Genomic DNA, 19,059 nt, shown 5'->3' on the forward strand with positions numbered 1-19,059 from the left:
AATAGTAACAACTGACAATTCTTTAAAACAGTTTTCCATTTGGTTTGCGTTAGATTAGCTGTAGCCTTAGTTTATTTGAAAACATTATTTCTTTTTTCTTATGTATACTCGTGGTTTGTTTGCCTGTATAAATGTGTACCTGGTGGCCTGGGAAGTCAGCTGATGTTGCTGCACCGCAGATGCTTATGAGCCGCCATATGGGTGCTGATAACTAAAGCCAAGTCCTCTGCAAGAGCAACAACTGCTTGTGACCACTGAGCCTCTGTCCACTCTCTGTATCTCAGGGTTAGATGGTTTCTTTATGCTCAGATTTTTGTGTTGAAAAAGACAAGTATTATTGTTTTCATTTGTAAGTAGGAAAATATAAATATTAAGAAATAGCATTAAAATCTTGCATGTAGTTTAGGTTCAAATATTTGAATTATTCAGAAACAATTAAGTGCAGTCTTAATTTGTTGCACACTATGAGTGCTTAGTAAGTATAAAAGACAGTCTATTATCTCTCTTGAGATCCATATTCCATAGAATGACCTTCCACATAATCTTAGGTTTTCATTTGGAAGACAGCCCCTCCCATAGTCCTGACGAGCCCCATGTTGTATATGGACTTGTCACAGGTCAGGATGCTCCTGTCACCTCTGTGAGCAGCCGCTGTGCTTTAGTTTCTGTGTGTGATGGTTTGCTGAATTACACATACCTGCCGTTTCCTCACCGTTTGCCCTCACCGCTGTCATTTACATAGTGAGCAGGGAGACAGAGAGCCTTAGTGCAGGCGCTGCCGCTCCACTGCCCAGAGGCCCCCTTCCCTGTCGCTGCCTTTGCTTGCTGCACTAGGGATGTCGGACTGGTGCACTGATTGGTTTTCATGGCTCTGGATGTTAAGAATATATGGGATTTGGTTATTAAAACATATACTGCTTTATTGTAGTCCAGAGCTATCATTTGATATTTGGATACGGCATTAGCTTTCAGTAAGACATAGTGATGTACTTTGTTGGGGATTTCAATGGAGAAGAATGACTAAGGTAGAAGAGTAACAAAGAAATGCGCTGCTTCTGCCTCTAACTGTTTGTTTACCGGAGCAATGCACAGATGCCAGTACATTATTTGAAAATAGTGACTATATATTTATTACTAGTTAAAGATGTTTGCTTAGTTTTTGTTCCATAAACTTAAAGTAATTTCTTTTGATCCTAAGCCTGAATTTAGTTTTAATTTTCTATAATTCTATTTTAATGATAAAATATTTATTTTAGACAGACTTGAGAACAATTGGCAAGAAGTTCCTTCCCAGTGACATCAACGGTGGAAAGGTAGAAAAGGTAAAGAGGAGGCTGCCTCTCGCTCCACGGCAGCCATTACACGTTGGGTGTGCACTCTGGCCTGATGGACGGCCTGCTGGCCGGGCGGGCGGCCTCAGACTTAGCATGCTGTTCCCCTTCACTTGTGGAACGTTATTAAAAGTAAAATTTTGGTGAATTTTAAATGTTAAAAACTCCATTTAGAAATTATGAATATGGTGTATTAGCTTGGCATGTGACTCTTGTCGCATTACTAACGTGACCGACAAGTCCTCTTTCCAATTGTGTTGTAGGTTCGTTTGTAAACGGTTACTGAGTTTGCTCGGTCCTTTATGAATATGAAAGCATATGGCTGTGAGGTTGTTAGTTTGGCAAAGATGTATGTTTGGGTCTGCTTCATTGTGTGCTTCATAGACAGCTGTTCTTACGGATTTTCTCAGGGGCCTCAGTTTTAAATGCAGGAATACCTTTTAAAAATAATCAGTTAGGGATGAAATTTCCTGCACATTTCTGTTGAGTTATTTTTTAATTTGAAAATAAATGTATAATATTTTAGTAAAGAATTTAAGCTATGCTGTTGGTCCTGTATCGATGTTAGTTAGTTTCTTGGCTGTGTTATAGTCTCAGTGTTGTCTTTACGCTCCCCAGAGGGAGTGGAGAGAAGAGCAGGGGTCACTCTCCTCACCATCATTCTTTGTACACTCGTCACCACCACAGATTCTTTCCCCACTGACCTTGGATCTTTTGTTTATTGTTAATGTCAAATATTCTTTTCTGATTGTTAGTGTGTTTTTACAAAGCTCTCTCCAATTTGTTTCCTTTTTTGACTTTTTGCTACAGAAATATTTGTTCTCAGATGTAGTTTTCTGCTGAATTTGACTTAGTCTCTGAACTATCCCTACCCCTGCTTGAGTTTCCAGTCCGTAGCATGAAGATGAAACCTGATAATTTGTATTTTAATCCTTATTAGGAGATGTTGGCCTTGGGTGGGAGCATTCTTAGGAAAACCCCCACATTATAACTGCTGGTTGGGTGTCCGCTGTGGATGGCTGTGGTGGACAGTAATCACACCATAGTCCATGCCATCTCTGTCTAGTTGGGGTAAGACAGTGAGAGCTCACTGTAGCCGTGTTTACTGTCTGCCTGTTGTGTCTGTGTTCGCAGACTCAGAGCTCACCTTGCTGCTGCCTTGAGCTCACCAGCAGATGGAGACCTTCTTTGTCTTGGTCACTTTCTGAGCACAGTTTTGCTTCTAAAGTTGTGTGCAGTATTTTTTAAAGATCTCTTTTGAAGGCAGTTGATAACAATAAACAAAACTTTATAATGTGGAATATTCTGTGATACATATTATCACTTAAAACATGCTTAAATGTGATGCTAATTTATACATAGAATGAATAGATTAAAGAATCCCTTTTATATGAAATAGGAATTGCTAGGTATTTCTTTTTCTGTTCTTCCTCATTGATTATATTTTCCCTTTGACTAGCTGCTGCTGAGACCAGATACAATTCCACTCACAGCAGGAATGAAAAGGTTTTGAAAACAGGTTTAATAGAAAATTTAAAAGCTGATACATAGATTGTACTCATTTTGTTGGCCATTAGAACTCTACATACTTTATTTAAATGCAGCTGTATTTAGGCTAAATATCCAAGAGATAAACTTCTAGTGCGCACTGAAGATTAATGCCACTCACTATACTTTGTAGCTTTATTACAAAGATTTACTGCCTAGCATTTCATCATGGTAATAGTATCTGTTTGTTATAAGGATATAGTCTACCACTAAATTACATATGTTACAGTTCTAGTTTAAAATAAGCTTTATTTTAATCTGTAAATAAGCTATAGGGCTATATTAGTAAGTATGGTTTTTTAATTAAACATTAGCTGTTTACTTTGCTGTGTAAATTATTATGTAAAGCATACTTAAATGTGATGTTAATTTATATATAGAATGAATAGAAATTGCTAGATCATTCTTTTTATGTTCTGTTATTGATTATATTTTTCTTTCACTAGCAACTTCTGACATGAAGCGTAGTTGCTGGATTTTAGTATGGAATAATACTCTTTAGTTTACCTTTTATATTAAGAAAGGAAGAAAGATTGGTAACGGAGAAGCTGAGAGGGGAAGAGAGCAAGCTAAATTACGTTAGCTCTTAAACACAGCAGATGTGGGAAGCAACTTTACAATATTTCAGCCAATGTCAAAACGTCAAAAGGACGTTTACAGTATATGTCTTTAGAGGGGGGAGCTGGGCGTGGTGGCGCATGCCTTTAATCCCAGCACTTGGGAGGCAGAGGCAGGCAGATCTCTGTGTTTGAGGCCAGCCTGGTCTACAGAGTGAGTTCCAGGACAGCCAGGGCTACAGAGAAACCCTGTCTAGAAAAACCAAAAAAAAAAAAAAAAAAAAAAAGAGGTGGGGAAGCCATGAGTCAGATCAGGTGTGGAGAATATGATGGGACCAATAACAAACCAGGAAGACACAAGTACAGCCATTGCGTCATCCAGACCCTGTGTCTCTAATTATTAAATTTAGTGATTCTTGACAAGTTAATCTTTCTAGAGGTTACTATCTATATTATTAAAGTATTATTCCTGTATGCCATTGAAATATTAAATGATATTGAACTTGAAGTGTTCAATGGAGTGTACTCCACATGGTGACTTTGTTACATTCAGAATGGTATGGTTTTCTCTGAAATCTAAAAGTGCCCGAATGTTAATTAATTACCTCTGCTGGGTTGCTCGATACTGAGCTCCCCAAAAGAATTCAGTGAAAGAATCAAGCACATGGACCTATCTTTATTGTCTAGATTTAGTCCTGAACGTCCTTGAGCCATTCTGATGTTTGTGATGGGATCAACGATGGCCTTAGCCCTGTTGTGACTAATTTTCCTGAATCCCAGTCTGTCTGTGACACTCCCATCTCAGAGGGAGACAACGAAAGATGTTTGAGGACTGGGAAAATTTCCCAAGTAGTTAGAAGCAAGGAGAAGAGGGAACCATCATCCTGTAGGAATTTCCTCCATTTGTTGTGTGTGATTTATTTTTAAAAAGCCTCCCGTAAATGTCTTCCCCAGCTCCTTTGGAAGCTAAGTCACTAGGCCTCCAATGCTTCACATTGTTCTGGAGCCTTTCCAGACAGATCAGTAACTCTCTTTAGAGGTAGATGGGAGGAGGCTACATTTCGTCTCCCAAAAGGCCAACATTTGTGTTGTTGCTGTTACGATTAGTAAGACTAAGATAACACTATTTTCATGATTTGGTAATTTCAAATTAGAAAGAAAATGGAAAGCTAATAGATTTTTGATTCGGTCTGTAGTCTACTATGTATTTAATCTCATTTCAAGATGTCTTGGCCTTCAGAAAAATACTTCATTTGGATTTTGCAGCTGAAGTCTTAATCATTGCTATTATCACTGATTATTTTGGGAGAACATAGAATTGCAAAAGGTAAAATTACTTTATTAGTAATTATGATATTTTCCCCGAGGGCTTTCTGTTGTGATTATAAAAAGATAAAGAAATATTAAGATATGTTCTATGGGCGTGTGGTGAGGTATGGGGGGAATGGGTGCCTTGGCAGGCCCCTGCCAAGGTATCCCTTCCCTCTGAGGAACCAGCCATATGATGGTATAGCATAAAATAGAGTTTATTTATGGCATGGGGAGGGGAAGAGTAGTAGAGGCAGAGAAAGGCAGAGAGGAGAGAGGAGAGAAGTAGAGGCTGGCCATGGCCACATAGAGAGAGGGAGTAAGGGAGTGCAGAGAGAGGGGGAGCGAGAGGGCAGGAGGCAAGAGAGAGAAGCAAGAGAGTAAGAGGAGGGGGCAAGCAGCCCCTTTTATAGTAGGTCAGGCCAACCTAGCTGTTGCCAGGTAACTGTGGGGGTGGAGTCCAGGCAGAATATTAACGCTTTCCCCTTCTCATTCCATCTGTGGGATTATTTTGAAGTTTTTATGTACCATGTTTTTGACTGTAATTTCATAGATTTCAAGTAGAGACTTGGAAAGTGGTTGAGAAGGTAGACAGAGGTTTTCCTCTAGGTTTCCCTCTCCAGGCTACATATTCCATAGGCTCCCTGCCCCCCCCAGCCCTAAATGTTGGAGACTTAGTGAATGTGTGTGTGTGTGTGGTGTATGTTGTGTTGTGTTGTGTGTGTTGTGTGTGAGAGAGACCCAGTGAGGTAGGTAGGCAGGGAGGTAAACTGACAGAGACTTGTGTGTGTGTGTGTGTATGTGTGTGTGTATGTGTGTATCTCATGTAATCTCTTAGGTTTTTAAGGACAGGATGTTCTGAAGTCTTGGGACAGCTGGAGACCATGGGAAGTAGTCACAGTGTAAGTGCAGTATAGTTAATCTTTTTCTCTGTTTAATTTTAACTTTTTGTTATTTTCGTAGATGTTTAAAACAAAGTAGGCTTGGTAATTGTAAGAGATAGCGTAGTTTGAATGCTTTGTGTTCAGTGCAGTTACTGGAGGGTTTTGCACATTGTGGAAGAAGCCTAACAGGAAATGTGTCAGATAGCTTAGGGAGACTGTCCTGGAGAGAGGGATACCAATGTCTCATTTGGTTGTTTCTGGTTCCCTTTAAACCACCAACCAATCAAGTAACAAATACTGAGCAACAATGTCTAGTTAGGTAAACCAAGGACTTTGTTGTGGTTCCTTGCAGAACTATCTGAGCAAGTTGCCTAGGGAGCAAGTGTTGGCTCAAAGGCAATGGCTTCACAGAAGTGTCACCCTGGGCCTGTCTGAATGCCCTGCAGGTGGCTTGGCAGGTTGGAGAATCTGCCTGGGACTCATTGTCATTCAGAGAAGTGAGGACTCCGAGCAGCCTCTCCCAGGCAGTTTACAGTCCCCTCAGCCTAGGGAGGGCCTCATTAATCTCTCTCAGCTCTGCAGGGCTTGGTTTACCCCACAGTCTCTTGAGCCGCCCTCCAGGAGGCAAGGTTTCAACCTGAAAGAAATTGATACACAGCAGTCACGTTCCAGAGTTATTTCTTTTTAAATTGTAAGTCCTCATCCTGACAGTTGCATATGACTTTTTAAAATGTGAAGCTGATTTAATGCTTCATTTTTGCAAGCTGAAGTGACTGGTCAGAGCTTCAGCAATACCAAGGTGAGCCACAAGATGGCTGCCTAGCCTTAAATTTCAGAAGGAACCATTCTCGTTCTCAAGTTTAGAGGGTGAATAGTTTTAAGAAAAAACAGAACAGAACAGGTAAAAGGTTCAGGTTTTAATCGAAAGCTCTTTTCTTTCTTCTTGGTTAATGTAGTCTGTTGTAAATAACAGCTTATTAGTGTTCCATTTAGTGAGTGAGTTATTAAAATTAAGCATGTTCTTGTATTTTTCAGAAAAATGAATAAAATTAGGAATTTGTGTTTCATTTACAGGGGTTTAGTAATGCAGTCCTTCTAAGTGTAGTCAGATACATTCTGCAAACTAAAATAACAATAACAACAATGGCACTCTAAAAAAATAAGTTCTACAGCCCAAGGGGGCTGCCCCAAAGCTTTGTATGTAGTGGGATGTATTCTTCCACTAGCTAGGCTGCCTTGTCTGGGCTCAGTGGGAGAGGAAGTGCCAGGGTGGGATACCCTTAGTAGCCTCACCTGCTCAAAGGAGAAGGGGAGGAGGGATGGGGAAGGCTTGTGGGAAGGGTGACCAGGAGGAGAGCAGTGAGCAGATGTCAAGTGAATAGGCAAAAATAAATAAATAAATAAAATAAAAGTAAGTTCCCTCAGGAGCAATAAAGGTCAGGTGGGAAGTGGGGCCTCTGCATGCAGTCTTCACCTGCTCCCATCCTGGGTCAATTGCTGAAACTACTCAAATCAATGGAGGGCCATTTGTTTACAACTGTCGCTGTTGTTGTTTGGGAATTTCAAGGTTGGGAGATTATTCAAGATATTTTTTGTTTGTTTGTTTTTAAGTTTCAAGACAGGGTTTCTCTGTGTATTCCTGACTCACCTGCCCTGCCTCCCCAGTACTGGGATTAAAGTCATGCACCATCATGCCTGACCTCAAGATAGGTTTTTGAAGGCTTTAACATTTCTTTTTTTTTTTCTTTTTTTTTTAATTTTTAATATTTTTATTACATATTTTCCTCAATTACATTTCCAATGCTATCCCAAAAGTCCCCCATAGCGCCCCCCACTTCCTACCCACCCATTCCCATTCTTTTGACCCTGGCATTCCCCTATATTGGGGCATATAAAGTTTGCAAGTCCAATGGGCCTCTCTTTCCATTGATGGCCGACTAGGCCATCTTTCCATACATATGCAGCTAGAGACAAGACCTCCGGGGTTCTGGTTAGTACATCATGTTGTTCCAACAATAGGGTTGCAGATCCCTTTAGCTCCTTGGGTACTTTCTCTAGCTTCTCCATTGGGAGCCCTGTGATACATCCAATAGCTGACTGTGAGCATCCACTTCTGTGTTTGCTAGGCCCCGGCATCGTCTCACAAGAGACAGCTATATCTGGGTCCTTTCAGCAGAATCTTGCTAGTGTATGCAATGGTGTCAGCGTTTAGAAGCTGATTATGGGATGGATCCCTGGATACGGTAGTCTCTAAATGGTCCATCCTTTCATCACAGCTACGAACTTTGTCTCTGTAACTCCTTCCCTGGGTGTTTTGTTCCCAATTCTAAGAAGGGGCACAGTGTCCACACTTTGGTCTTCATTCTTCTTGAGTTTCATGCGTTTAGCAAATTGTATCTTATATCTTGGGTATCCTAAGTTTTGGGCTAATATCCACTTATCAGTGAATACATATTGTGTGAGTTCTTTTGTGATTGTGTTATTTCACTCAAGATGATGCCCTCCAGGTCCATCCATTTTGCTAGGAATTTCATCAATTCATTCTTTTTAATAGCTGAGTAGTACTCCATTGTGTAAATGTACCATAATTTCTGTATCCATTCCTCTATTGAGGGACATCTGGGTTCTTTCCAGCTTCTGGCTATTATAAATAGGGCTGCTATGAACATAGTGGAGCATGTGTCCTTTTTACCGGTTGGGACATCTTCTGGATATATGCCCAGGAGAGGTATTGCTGGATCCTCCGGTAGTACTATGTCCAATTTTCTGAGGAACCGCCAGACTGATTTCCAGAGTGGTTGTACAAGCTTGCAATCCCACCAACAATGGAGGAGTGTTCCTCTTTCTCCACATCCTCGCCAGCATCTGCTGTCACCTGAATTTTTGATCTTAGCCATTCTGACTGGTGTGAGGTGGAATCTCATGGTTGTTTTGATTTGCATTTCCCTGATGATTAAGGATGTTGAACATTTTTTCAGGTGCTTCTCTGCCATTCGGTATTCCTCAGGTGAGAATTCTTTGTTCAGTTCTGAGCCCCATTTTTTAATGGGTTTATTTGACTTTCTGGAGTCCACCTTCTTGAGTTCTTTATATATATTGGATATTAGTCCCTATCTGATTTAGGATAGGTGAAGATTCTTTCCCAATCTGTTGGTGGTTTTTTTGTCTTATTGATGGTGTCTTTTGCCTTGCAGAAGCTTTGCAGTTTCATGAGGTCCCACTTGTCAATTCTCGATCTTACAGCACAAGCCATTGCTGTTCTATTCAAGAATTATTCCCCTGTGCCCATATCTTCAAGGCTTTTCCCCACTTTCTCCTCTATAAGTTTCAGTGTCTCTGGTTTTATGTGAAGTTCCTTGATCCACTTAGACTTGACCTTAGTACAAGGAGATAGGAATGGATCGATTCGCATTCTTCTACATGTTAACAACCAGTTGTGCCAGCACCATTTGTTGAAAATGCTGTCCTTCTTCCACTGGATGTTTTTAGCTCCCTTGTCGAAGATCAAGTGACCGTAGGTGTGTGGGTTCATTTCTGGGTCTTCAATTCTATTGGCTTTAACATTTCTAAAGGGCAAACACTTTGTAGTCATTTAGTAAATATACTACCACATTATAATTTTCTTTGTATTAATACATTACCATCATTATTATCTTCACTTAACAGTCTTTCTGTGTGTTTGTATATTCTGTATGGTCACTTTCTGTGTGCTCTGTGTGTCTGGTCTTTCTGTGAATCACTTGAGAATCAAAGACATTGTTGGCCTTTGCTTCTCCATCTTTGGAACATCAAGTCTTGTTTCAAGCTCGTTTTCAGCAAAACCTTCTTTTGTTCTCTTTTTGAGGCTTTGAGGCTCTCCTCTGACTAACGTTAAATGATTAGTCTTTATTATTGGTACATACAGTCTGTGGAAACCCATTAAAGCAGCAACTACCACGGTGAGCTCAGCCTTTGTTGCTGCAGTACCCAAATGTCCTTCAGCTGTCGGCAACCTGCCACATTGTCTGCAGTTTCCAACTCAAGTGCAACCTCTCTCCTAATTTCCAGTTAGGCTTCAAAGAATGATATTCTCATTGCTCTGTATGCCACTTCTGCTTTCAGTGTTAGCCGTAGAAGTTGCAGTAGAGGCCAGCATGCTTGGGGGAGGCAGCTCCACGCTTGCATCTATTTCTGGGTCACAGTTGCAAAGTATTTCTTTCCCTGGGCTGTCAGGGTTTTTTTTTTTTTTTTTTTGAGACAGGGTTTCTCTGTGTACCCCTGGCTGTCCTGGAACTCACTTTGTAGACCAGGCTGGCCTCGAACTCAGAAATCCACCTGCCTCTGCCTCCCAAGTGCTGGGATTAAAGGCGTGCACCACCACCGCCTGGCTTGCTGTCAGGTATATTTACATGAAGATGAGAGCAATCTTAATGGACTGTGTAATTCCACCAGGTGAATTCAACAATGTCTATAAAGCGCCTGCCTTGGCTCCTGGTATAATTTTTGCATGTTAATTATAGAATAGCATTAGAAAATCATTTTTGTTTATTTTATTCTTACTGTTGTTTGAGAGAGGTTTGCCATATATTACCAGAACAGCTTGAAACTTGCTGTGCAGCCAAGGGTGCCTCATCTTGGTGATCCTCTGGGCCTTAGCCTCACAGGTGCTAGGGTTTCAGATGTGTTTTCTGTTCAGTGGTATTTATCTGATTATTTGTTTCATATGTGTGGGTGTTTTGCCTGCATGGATGTGTGTGTACCCCATGTGTACCTGGGGCCAATAGAGGGCAGAAGAGAGTGGTAGCTCTTCTGAAATGGAGGTTACAGATGGCGGTTAGCCCCTATGTGGGTGTGGGTGCTAGGAATTCAACCAGGTCCCCCAAAAGAGCAGTCAGAGCTCTTAACAACTGAGCCATCTCCCTAACTTCCAGAAATATTTTTTTATTCAAGCAGGTAAAGAATGATTTTATTTATTCACTTATTTACTGAATGCATATGTGTGTGTGTGTGTGTGTGTGGGTGTGTGTAGTTAGGTCAGAGGACAGCTTTTAGGAGTTGGTTCTCTCCTCTTGCCATGTGGGCCTTAGGACTTGATGCTTCATGGCGAGTGCCTTACTCACCTAACCATTTCAGTGGCCCTGGGCAGTTTCGAGTGTATATTTGTGCAGAGTGAAGGAGACAACCAACTCCGTAAGTGAGATTTTATGTCAGATGTCCATATAAAAAGGAAGGCTATTCATCGTCGTAGCTTTTCTCTCTAGACTGTTGGCTTTCAAACTATGGGATGAGTTGTGATTGGAGTAATGCCATCGTAGAGGCATATTTGAAATCTTAGAGAATATTTTCATGGGCTGGAGTGATGGCTCAACAGTTAATGCTTCTTGCTGCTTTTGCAAAGGACTGGAGTTTGGTTCCCAGCACCCATGTGAGGTGACTGACAGCCACCGCTACCTTCAGCTCCCTGATCTGACACCCTCTGTTGGCCTCTGAGCACCTGGATATGTGTGCAGTTGCATGTAGACAAAACATGTACACATAAATAAAAATAAATCCTTGGGAAAAAAACCTTACAGTACACATACTCTGTATACACATCTTTCTGTGACAAGGTATTAAAATATATATGTATATTATACATGTATATATAATATATGTGTATATATTTAGTAGATATACATAAAACAATATATATCATATTCAATATTATTTTTATTTTAAAATAGAATATGCTGTTTTTATAATATGAATTATGAGAAATTGGGCCTAATTAAAAATTTTGACTGATAATTATGCATGGAAGGTACATGTGGCTGTTGTCTATGAGCACTAGAACCTAAAGTCCCTGAGTTTGGGGACTTTTTATTCTAAGATACTTGGAGAGGATGAGAAAGCAGACAAGTGTCCTAGCATTTCCTCGGTGTGCAGCTGCAGCATGCCATCGTCTCAGCCTGGTTAGTGCAGAGAAGAGTCACGTAGGGCAGGGGAGAGCAGGAAGATTGGATTTCTGCTGGAGCAGCTGCGGCAGAATGAGGCTGTGTTCAGAACAGTGAGGTGATGAGCACAAAGCCCAGAACAAGGTACTTGCTTGCGCTGGACCAGTGTGCTCAGACGCTCATGGTCTTGGCGGCTGCACATCTCTTCTTGGTGCAGGCTGTAGCTAGATCTAGTTGGTTGTTGATATTGGCAAGGGAAATGCCAAATAGTTTTAAGGGTAGCTTTTCCATCATTGTCCCTCTTAGAAATGATTTTACTAACACTTATGGCATCAAACTTGCTCTGTGAGATGGCTTTGAGTGTATTTGTTCTGTGTAGTTTATAGATTTAGCTTTTCAATTAAGAAATTTATTTCACTGACCAGAATATTAATCTTAAAGCATAAATGATTTAAAATATTGATGTGTGTACATTTAGGGATCTTTGAGGTTTAGTATTAAAGTAGGTACCCCTGAAGCTTCTTCTGAGGTAAACACTAGAATATCTGAATGGTTCTGCTCAGGTGTTCTGTCCCCACCCCTTCCTACACTAAGAAACAATTGCATGAATTCTGAGTTTGTTCATTGACTTTAAGTACATTTTGGTTTGCATATGCATATGCAGTTATCGTAAATATGTATCAATTCCTTTGATGGTTACTTTATTGTTTATATTAGTTTTGAAAATATACACTACTTCTAAGAAGCAGCACACAGTAAGAGATGAACTCGGACTGAGTTAGTGCACGGTAGAGCTAAGCCACTTTCCTTTCATAAGATGATGCCAAATTACATTACAAAGAGTTGCCTCATTTATAGTGCGTTCCGTCGAGTATACAGGATCTATTTGAAAGGTACCTTTATGACACTTGAAATTACCAATTTTTTCCTGAACTTGTGGTTGTAAAATACATTCTTCCTTAGGTTATTATTTTTCTCCCAATAAAGTTTAGAATCAAATTACTAAATCTCTTAAAGTATGCTAGAAATTTTATTGAAGCTGCATATAAGCTCACTGACAGTTGACATCTTTATAGGAGATGATGTGATGGTACCAATCAAATGCTGTAAACTGCCCATCTGAAGAGAGAGAGAGTAAAGAGCCTCAGTGTGGAGCATTTACCACACTCTGTAGTTTAGTAAGTGTGTTAAGCGACAACATGAAGCCACTGAGCCTAGAATTTGGAAGAAACAGACAGAGTAAATTCTTATGGATTAGCCCAAGATGGGCTTCCATGACCTCCAGCCAAACATGTAAATAGACACAATCTTACACAGGTGTAATTTTAAATTTAGGTTCTGTATTTGAGAGAAAATGTGTCTTTCTTTGAGAGCCTGGCTTGCTTTGTTTAACATGATGATGTCCAGTTGCATCAGTTTTTCTGTGAACACCATGATTGCACTTCCTTTACAGCTGCATACAATCCCATTGTGATGTGTTCTGCATTTTCTTTATCTGTTCAATGTTGATGGATAAGTAGGCTGGTTGAATTTTCTACCTGTGGTAAATACTGCAGCTATACACATCTTATGCAAGCAGCCTTGTGCTGTGCTGACTTAGGACATATTCGGAGTGCAGTGGCAGTGTCTCGTGGTAGGTGGATCTATTTTCAGGTTTCTGAGGAGCCTCCCTACTGATTTCCACAGTGGTTGCACAGCTTACATTCCCACCAGCACTGGGTGTGTTTCTTTCCCCTCTGTCCTCACCTGCATGTGCTGTATTTGATTTCTTGATAATAAATAAAAAACTTGAGATTCTTGACATGAACCTCAAAGTAGTTATGAGTTGTTTTTCCTGGTGACTAAGTCCATCAGAATATTTAAAAAATACTTAGTGAATACTTTTAACAATACTTATTGGCTATTTGTGTTTCCTTGTTTCCTGGATGGCTAATGATGTTGAACATTTTTTCAGGTATTGATTGGCCATTTGGATTGTTCCTTTGAGAACTGTCTATTTAGTTCATTGGCCCATTTATTTATGATGATTTTTTTTTTGGTGTTTAATTTTGGCATTTTATATACATGTGTGCATATGTATGTAATTGCATGTCGGACACTCAGGTGACAGTCTTGTTTCCCTTTGTTGGTTATCTCTTCACCCTGGGGATTATTGGTTTGTTTTACAGCAGCTCCTGGAGGTCACACTTGTCAGCTCTTGGGATTATTTCCTGTGCTATTGGAGTTCTCTTCAGAAAAGCCTTGTCTAGTCCTGCGCTTCAAGTTGCTTCAGCTATGTTTCTTTAGTGGTTTCCGAGTTTATATTTTTATTAAAGTCTTTGATCTATTTCCATGGATTTCTTTTAAACAGAGAGATGGATTCAGAGATGGATTTAGTTTTATTCTTTTACATGCGAAAAACCAGTTTTTCCATCAACTTTTGTTTTAGAGCTTGTCATTTCTCTAGTATCTTATTTGAACAATTTGTAACAATAAGTAGGTATCTGTGTCTGTCGCTGTGTGGGCGTATCTCTGGGTCCTGTGGCTCAGTCCATAGGTGTGTGTGTCTGTATCTGTGCTACTTCATTGTCCCACTGCTGTTTTGTTTTACTGTGGCTATGTAATATAATTTGTGATTAAACATTGGACTATCTCTAGTGTATTGTAGAGTTTATGGGTCTATGCATAATTTGAATTCTATATGTCTCTTGTATTTGAATGTCTATTTCTTCCCCTACATTTTAGGGAAATGCATTTTATAATTTCATGGAATAGATTCTTTATATTTTTAATGTTTATCTTAGCTCTATGGATTCTTAGGTTTGGTTTCTTGATCATATCGAGTAACTGACCTTTATAATCTCTAATACTACCAGTGAGAAGCAGACCTCTTTACATTTTTTACTATGTATATAATAACTTAAAAATAATTTAAATATTTTATTAAAACATTAAAAATAATTTGAAAAAAAAATAGTGTATGTTTGTATTGTGTGTGTGTGCATATACCATGGCATGTGTGTGGAAGTCAGAAGACAACTTTTGGGAGATCTCTTCTTGTACCATGTGGGGGGTCCCAGGATTGAACTCAGGTCTTTAGGTTTAGCAGCAAGCACCTTTACCCACTGAGCCATCTCCCTGACTGGAAGCTGTCTTTGTAAGCTGCTTCTGTTGCCTTGTTCTGCAGGGATGTGCAGGCTGCTGCTCTTCCTGTGCGCTCTGAGTCATTGTCCTTACCGTTCCTCCTTCCCAGTGTCCTGTCACTGCCTTGGTGGACTTCTGAGGCATCTCTTCCCTTCTGCAATAACTCCTATTTTCCTTTGTTTTTAACTCTTCTTTTACTGGCTCTCTTGGCAGCTGCCTCTATTCTACCATCTTTCCCAGAAACAGAATTTTCCTTTCATAGCTAGAGCTTAGATGAATGATTAGACTAGATAAAACTGAATGTGTGACATTGTTGTTCCTGGTTAGTGCTGAGCAGTAGATTTCTAGTTTAGAGACTTACTTACTTGGGGAAATAATGTGTAACCATTTGCCAACTGTTATTTGTTTTCTGAAAGTATGTATTTTTTTTTAATGTACAGAAATATTTATTTGAAAACCTGTAATTTTAAAATAGCCCTTTTATAATCCCTAAACTATGATGCTAACTTAAAGATCTATTTTGTTATGTGGAAATGTTCATTTCTGTTAAATGTGTTTTTTTAGATGTAAGCAAATTAAACTGTATTTCCCCAGTTTTGCTATCAGCATATTATTATATAAAACTTTTAGCTTTATACCTAATTACACCATTGATTTATTTTGTACTTTGACTGAAAGTTGGCAAGAGAGAACATTTTTTTTCTCTCCTTGTCATATATCATTGGATTTAATATCATTTTCAAAGGGAAGTATAGAAATAAGTGAAGCACACTCCTTGAACTTTATGCATCTTACACTTTGGAGCATTGTAAAGTTGATGTTTGACTAGGAAGCATTCCTTTCAACTGCTGCCCTAAGTTGATGTCCTTCACATATTGTCATGTAGTCTGTCTCCTGAACTTCTTCCTGTTCCTGTGAAAGGGGAGGGAACAGGATTTATGTGAACTGTTTCAGACACATAAGACTAAAAGTGTGACCTCTGACCTTTTATTCAAAACCAGAGCTGCTTTCTTAGTGCTTTCGTGCATTGGAATTATCTGAAAGTGGATTTGAAAGGCCTTCTGCAGGCCTCTTGAAATTTTACCTCTGTGAATTAATAAAGTGAGTTCACTCTTGACTTCAATTGAAGCTGTCCCTATAAATTATAATAAATAACAATTAAAGATAGGAAAATTGTGTCATTGAAAGTAGAGCAGTGGTTAACAAATGACTTTTGTTCTCTTGTGTGTGACAGCTTGAAGGTCCATGTGTTTTACAAATTCAGAAGGTCCGCAATGTTGCTGCGCCAAAGGATAACGAGGAATCACAAGCTGCGCCAAGGATGCTCCGCGTGCAGATGACGGATGGGCATACAAGTTGTACGGCAGTAGAATTCAGTTATATTTCAAAAATAAGGTGACTCATACAACTCGTTAAGAGGACCTGAGGGTGCTTTTCAAACCTGATTTCATTGTCAGAACTTGAAAAAGCAGGAATGGAGCCTTAAGTGAATGCTGTACTTTTCCATAACAGATCCTGGGGTGTTCATGTCTGTTTTGTCTAACAGACAGTTAGGGACAAAGTTAGTTATCCTTCATTCTGTGATAACTATAAAACAAATTTAAGATATATATGCATGATTTCTTTTTCCAGAAAATCTTTGGTAATTCACTGTTTAGAAAACACTAGAATATCTTTAAATATGTTTTTTTTCCCCTAACAGGCTAGCAGCTGTACTTATGTGGTGTGTTAATACACTGTTTAAGATTCTAGTCAAGTTTGTAGGCTAATATAATTTCTGAGGAGATAATTAAGGCTAAAGAGGTTTGTGGCTTCCTATTTTGTAAGAAAGAATTATTTAATGCGCAACCTTCCAAATTCTTATTTTGTTTAAAAAATATGTTTTTTTGTTAAACAAATTTTTTTGTTAAAAATGCTTACAAAATATTTTTATTAAATCTTTGAGCATTTAGTATAATGTATTTTGATAATTTTCTCCCCTTCCCAACTCCTCCTAAATCCACTTCCACTCCTTACCCATGCTGATTGCCTGGAATTAGCAGAAATGTGTTAGTGTAATTGTGTTGCTGATGGTTACTGCTGATCTCAGGGATGGGACATTGTACTCAGCAACTGCTCTTTGACTCCCGAGCTGTGTAAGGCAAGGTTAGGCAAGGCTCTCTGTGACTCTTCCTTCCATCAGTTAGGACTAGGAATGTTAAGCTTGTGAGGCTCAGAACAATTCTAATGACTTTATTGAGATAGGACTGATAATATGCAATGGTACACATATCAGACCTACTTGATACACAGAACAGTGTCTAATCTGTCTTACTGTGTGTGGCTTCTTTGAAGTTTGAGAATGAGGCACATTCTAACTTCTTTTCCCTAGTGATTTTTAGTAGCCATCTTTGGAAAGGCTGTGGTATTAATACTCACTGATTTGATGTTGCATGTATCAGCATGTGATGAATTTCATGAGCCTTAGAAATGTGAATAATGAAGCCATTGCAGAATAATTTTCTAATTCATGCCAAGTGTTTCACGGCAGACTATTTTAGGAGTCCTATTTGGAGAGCCTTTCCTCTCGCTGGATGTGGGAAGAGGTGGAGTAGGATTTATATCTGTGCTTTTACTTTAGAACAAACCTACATGATGAGGTGAATGTTATCCTGAGTTTCCTTTAGCAAAGTTTCCTCTGGTTTTGTGATGCAAGGTTTATCAAGCATCTGATGAACACTGGCCTTTAGTAGACCAGTCTCGTTACACTTAATGCTCATGATTTCTGAGTCAGTGTGAAAGAGTCTTTTTAGTTTTTATTTTTTTTTTCACTCTTTGTGTAATTTATATAGGCTGCGCAGAAATATAAAGTGGGGATTAAAATCTGGGGGTTCTGAGAAAAAAGTAAGTCATTAATAGGAAGCGTGGTATAGGTTCTCAAGGCATTCTATTGGCGGTAAACGGGCAGAAACTTGATGGCCCCAGCCTTCTAACTGTTTTGTCAGTTTCAATAAACACCCTGCCTTTTGGCTTCTTCTCATGTCCTTCAAATAACTGGTTGAGGTCCCAGACCATCCGGCGCAACACCCCAGCCAGATCATAGATTTGAAAGAGTCTTTTTAAAGTTATTGAATAACTAATTCTCGTGTTCAGATGACTAACATGGCTAGATGACTAACAAAAGGATTTTTATAGATTACCATGGCTCATATAGGTGATACATTTCTGTGTTTATTACTGGTTAAATATATTTTTCTATATTAAAATTTAATTTAATAATGATATATATTTGTCCTGTAGAGGACAAATAGAAACATAGAAAAGAAAGGGAGGTATTGTGTTCATATATGCTACAGTTGGAAGTCCTTTACTGGCTGGGGAGATGGCTCAGTGATGAAAAGTGCTCTTACATTTCAGTTCCAGGTTCAATTCCCAGCACTCTCATGGCAGCTCACAACCATCTGTAACTCCAGGGTCCATGGTCCTGACTTCATACATAGACACAGAACACCCACAGACAGAAAATACATTTTAAAAAGAAAAGTTTTCCCCTGTCTTTCCTTTTTCTTTACCATAGCTTTGTGGGGTGAGATTATTCTTGTCCACATTTGTTGGAACTTGTGGAAACTAAACTAAAGCTTGCTTATGTATGTATGTATATATGTATGTATGTATGTATGCATGCATGGACTGATTGATTGCTTGGTCTTCATTTATGGTGATGCACTTTTACTTCATAGCTAGTCCTCTTGGAATTTAGTTCAGATGTTAGTGTATTGTGACTAAGTCACGCGGCTCCGGTTCAGTTGTGGAGGAGTTTCAGTGCCGCTCTAATCACTAACTCCTTTGGTTTTTCCTTTGCATCAGCCTGAACACACCACCTGGCACAAAAGTGAAGCTCTCTGGCACTGTGGACATACAGAACGGATTCCTGCTCTTAAGTGACTCTAACACCACAGTTCTTGGTGGCGAAGTGGAACACCTAATTGACAAGTGGGCTTTACAGAGAGTAAGTGTGCAATACAAACTATTAGAACATAGGCGCTCTTCCCACAGCAAGTGGCAGCAGTGGTCTTTTGTGTCAGAGTTACTAAGATAGCACATGATCCTCAGTAGAGAAACTATCTGCTGTGCTGTGACACCATTCTTCCTCAAAAGGAAGTGACAGTTTTCAGTACCTATTACATTTTACTCATGTTTTAAATGTTAATATTACAGTATCTTGACAGGTTTGAAATTTGTTAGTTAAGAAAAGGACATATTAGATATCCTTTATATTGGAAAATGTCAGATCAGTGCTTATATAATTTTCCAACATCCCAGCAAGAATCTTTCCACTTAAAACCATTAAGTCAGGTAGGAACTTACTCACTTCCAACAAAGACACACAGACAAGCGTGCATACACTCTTGTCCGC

At 39.3% G+C, this 19,059-nt stretch overlaps 1 protein-coding gene across 5 annotated transcripts in view; it reads left to right on the forward strand.

The window, feature by feature from the left end:
* The window catches only part of Tdrd3 (tudor domain containing 3), a 130,368-nt gene that overhangs the window by 44,456 nt on the left and 66,853 nt on the right, over positions 1–19,059 (forward strand). For 2 of the 5 annotated variants that reach the window (XM_021181871.3, XM_085828808.1), the window contains exons 3-5: positions 1,257–1,322; positions 15,898–16,058; positions 18,510–18,651. In XM_021181871.3, coding sequence (XP_021037530.1) covers positions 1,257–1,322; positions 15,898–16,058; positions 18,510–18,651 — 369 coding nt within the window. Of the gene's footprint in view, positions 1–1,256; positions 1,323–15,741; positions 15,765–15,897; positions 16,059–18,509; positions 18,652–19,059 lie in introns of those variants that run through there. The other 3 variants (XM_029468708.2, XM_029468709.2, XM_085828807.1) reach the window with 3 other exon arrangements.

This window comes from Mus caroli, unplaced genomic scaffold (assembly GCF_978045245.1).
Source record: "Mus caroli unplaced genomic scaffold, Mus_caroli_1 scaffold_12, whole genome shotgun sequence".
In the NCBI taxonomy this organism is placed as follows: Eukaryota; Metazoa; Chordata; class Mammalia; order Rodentia; family Muridae; genus Mus; species Mus caroli.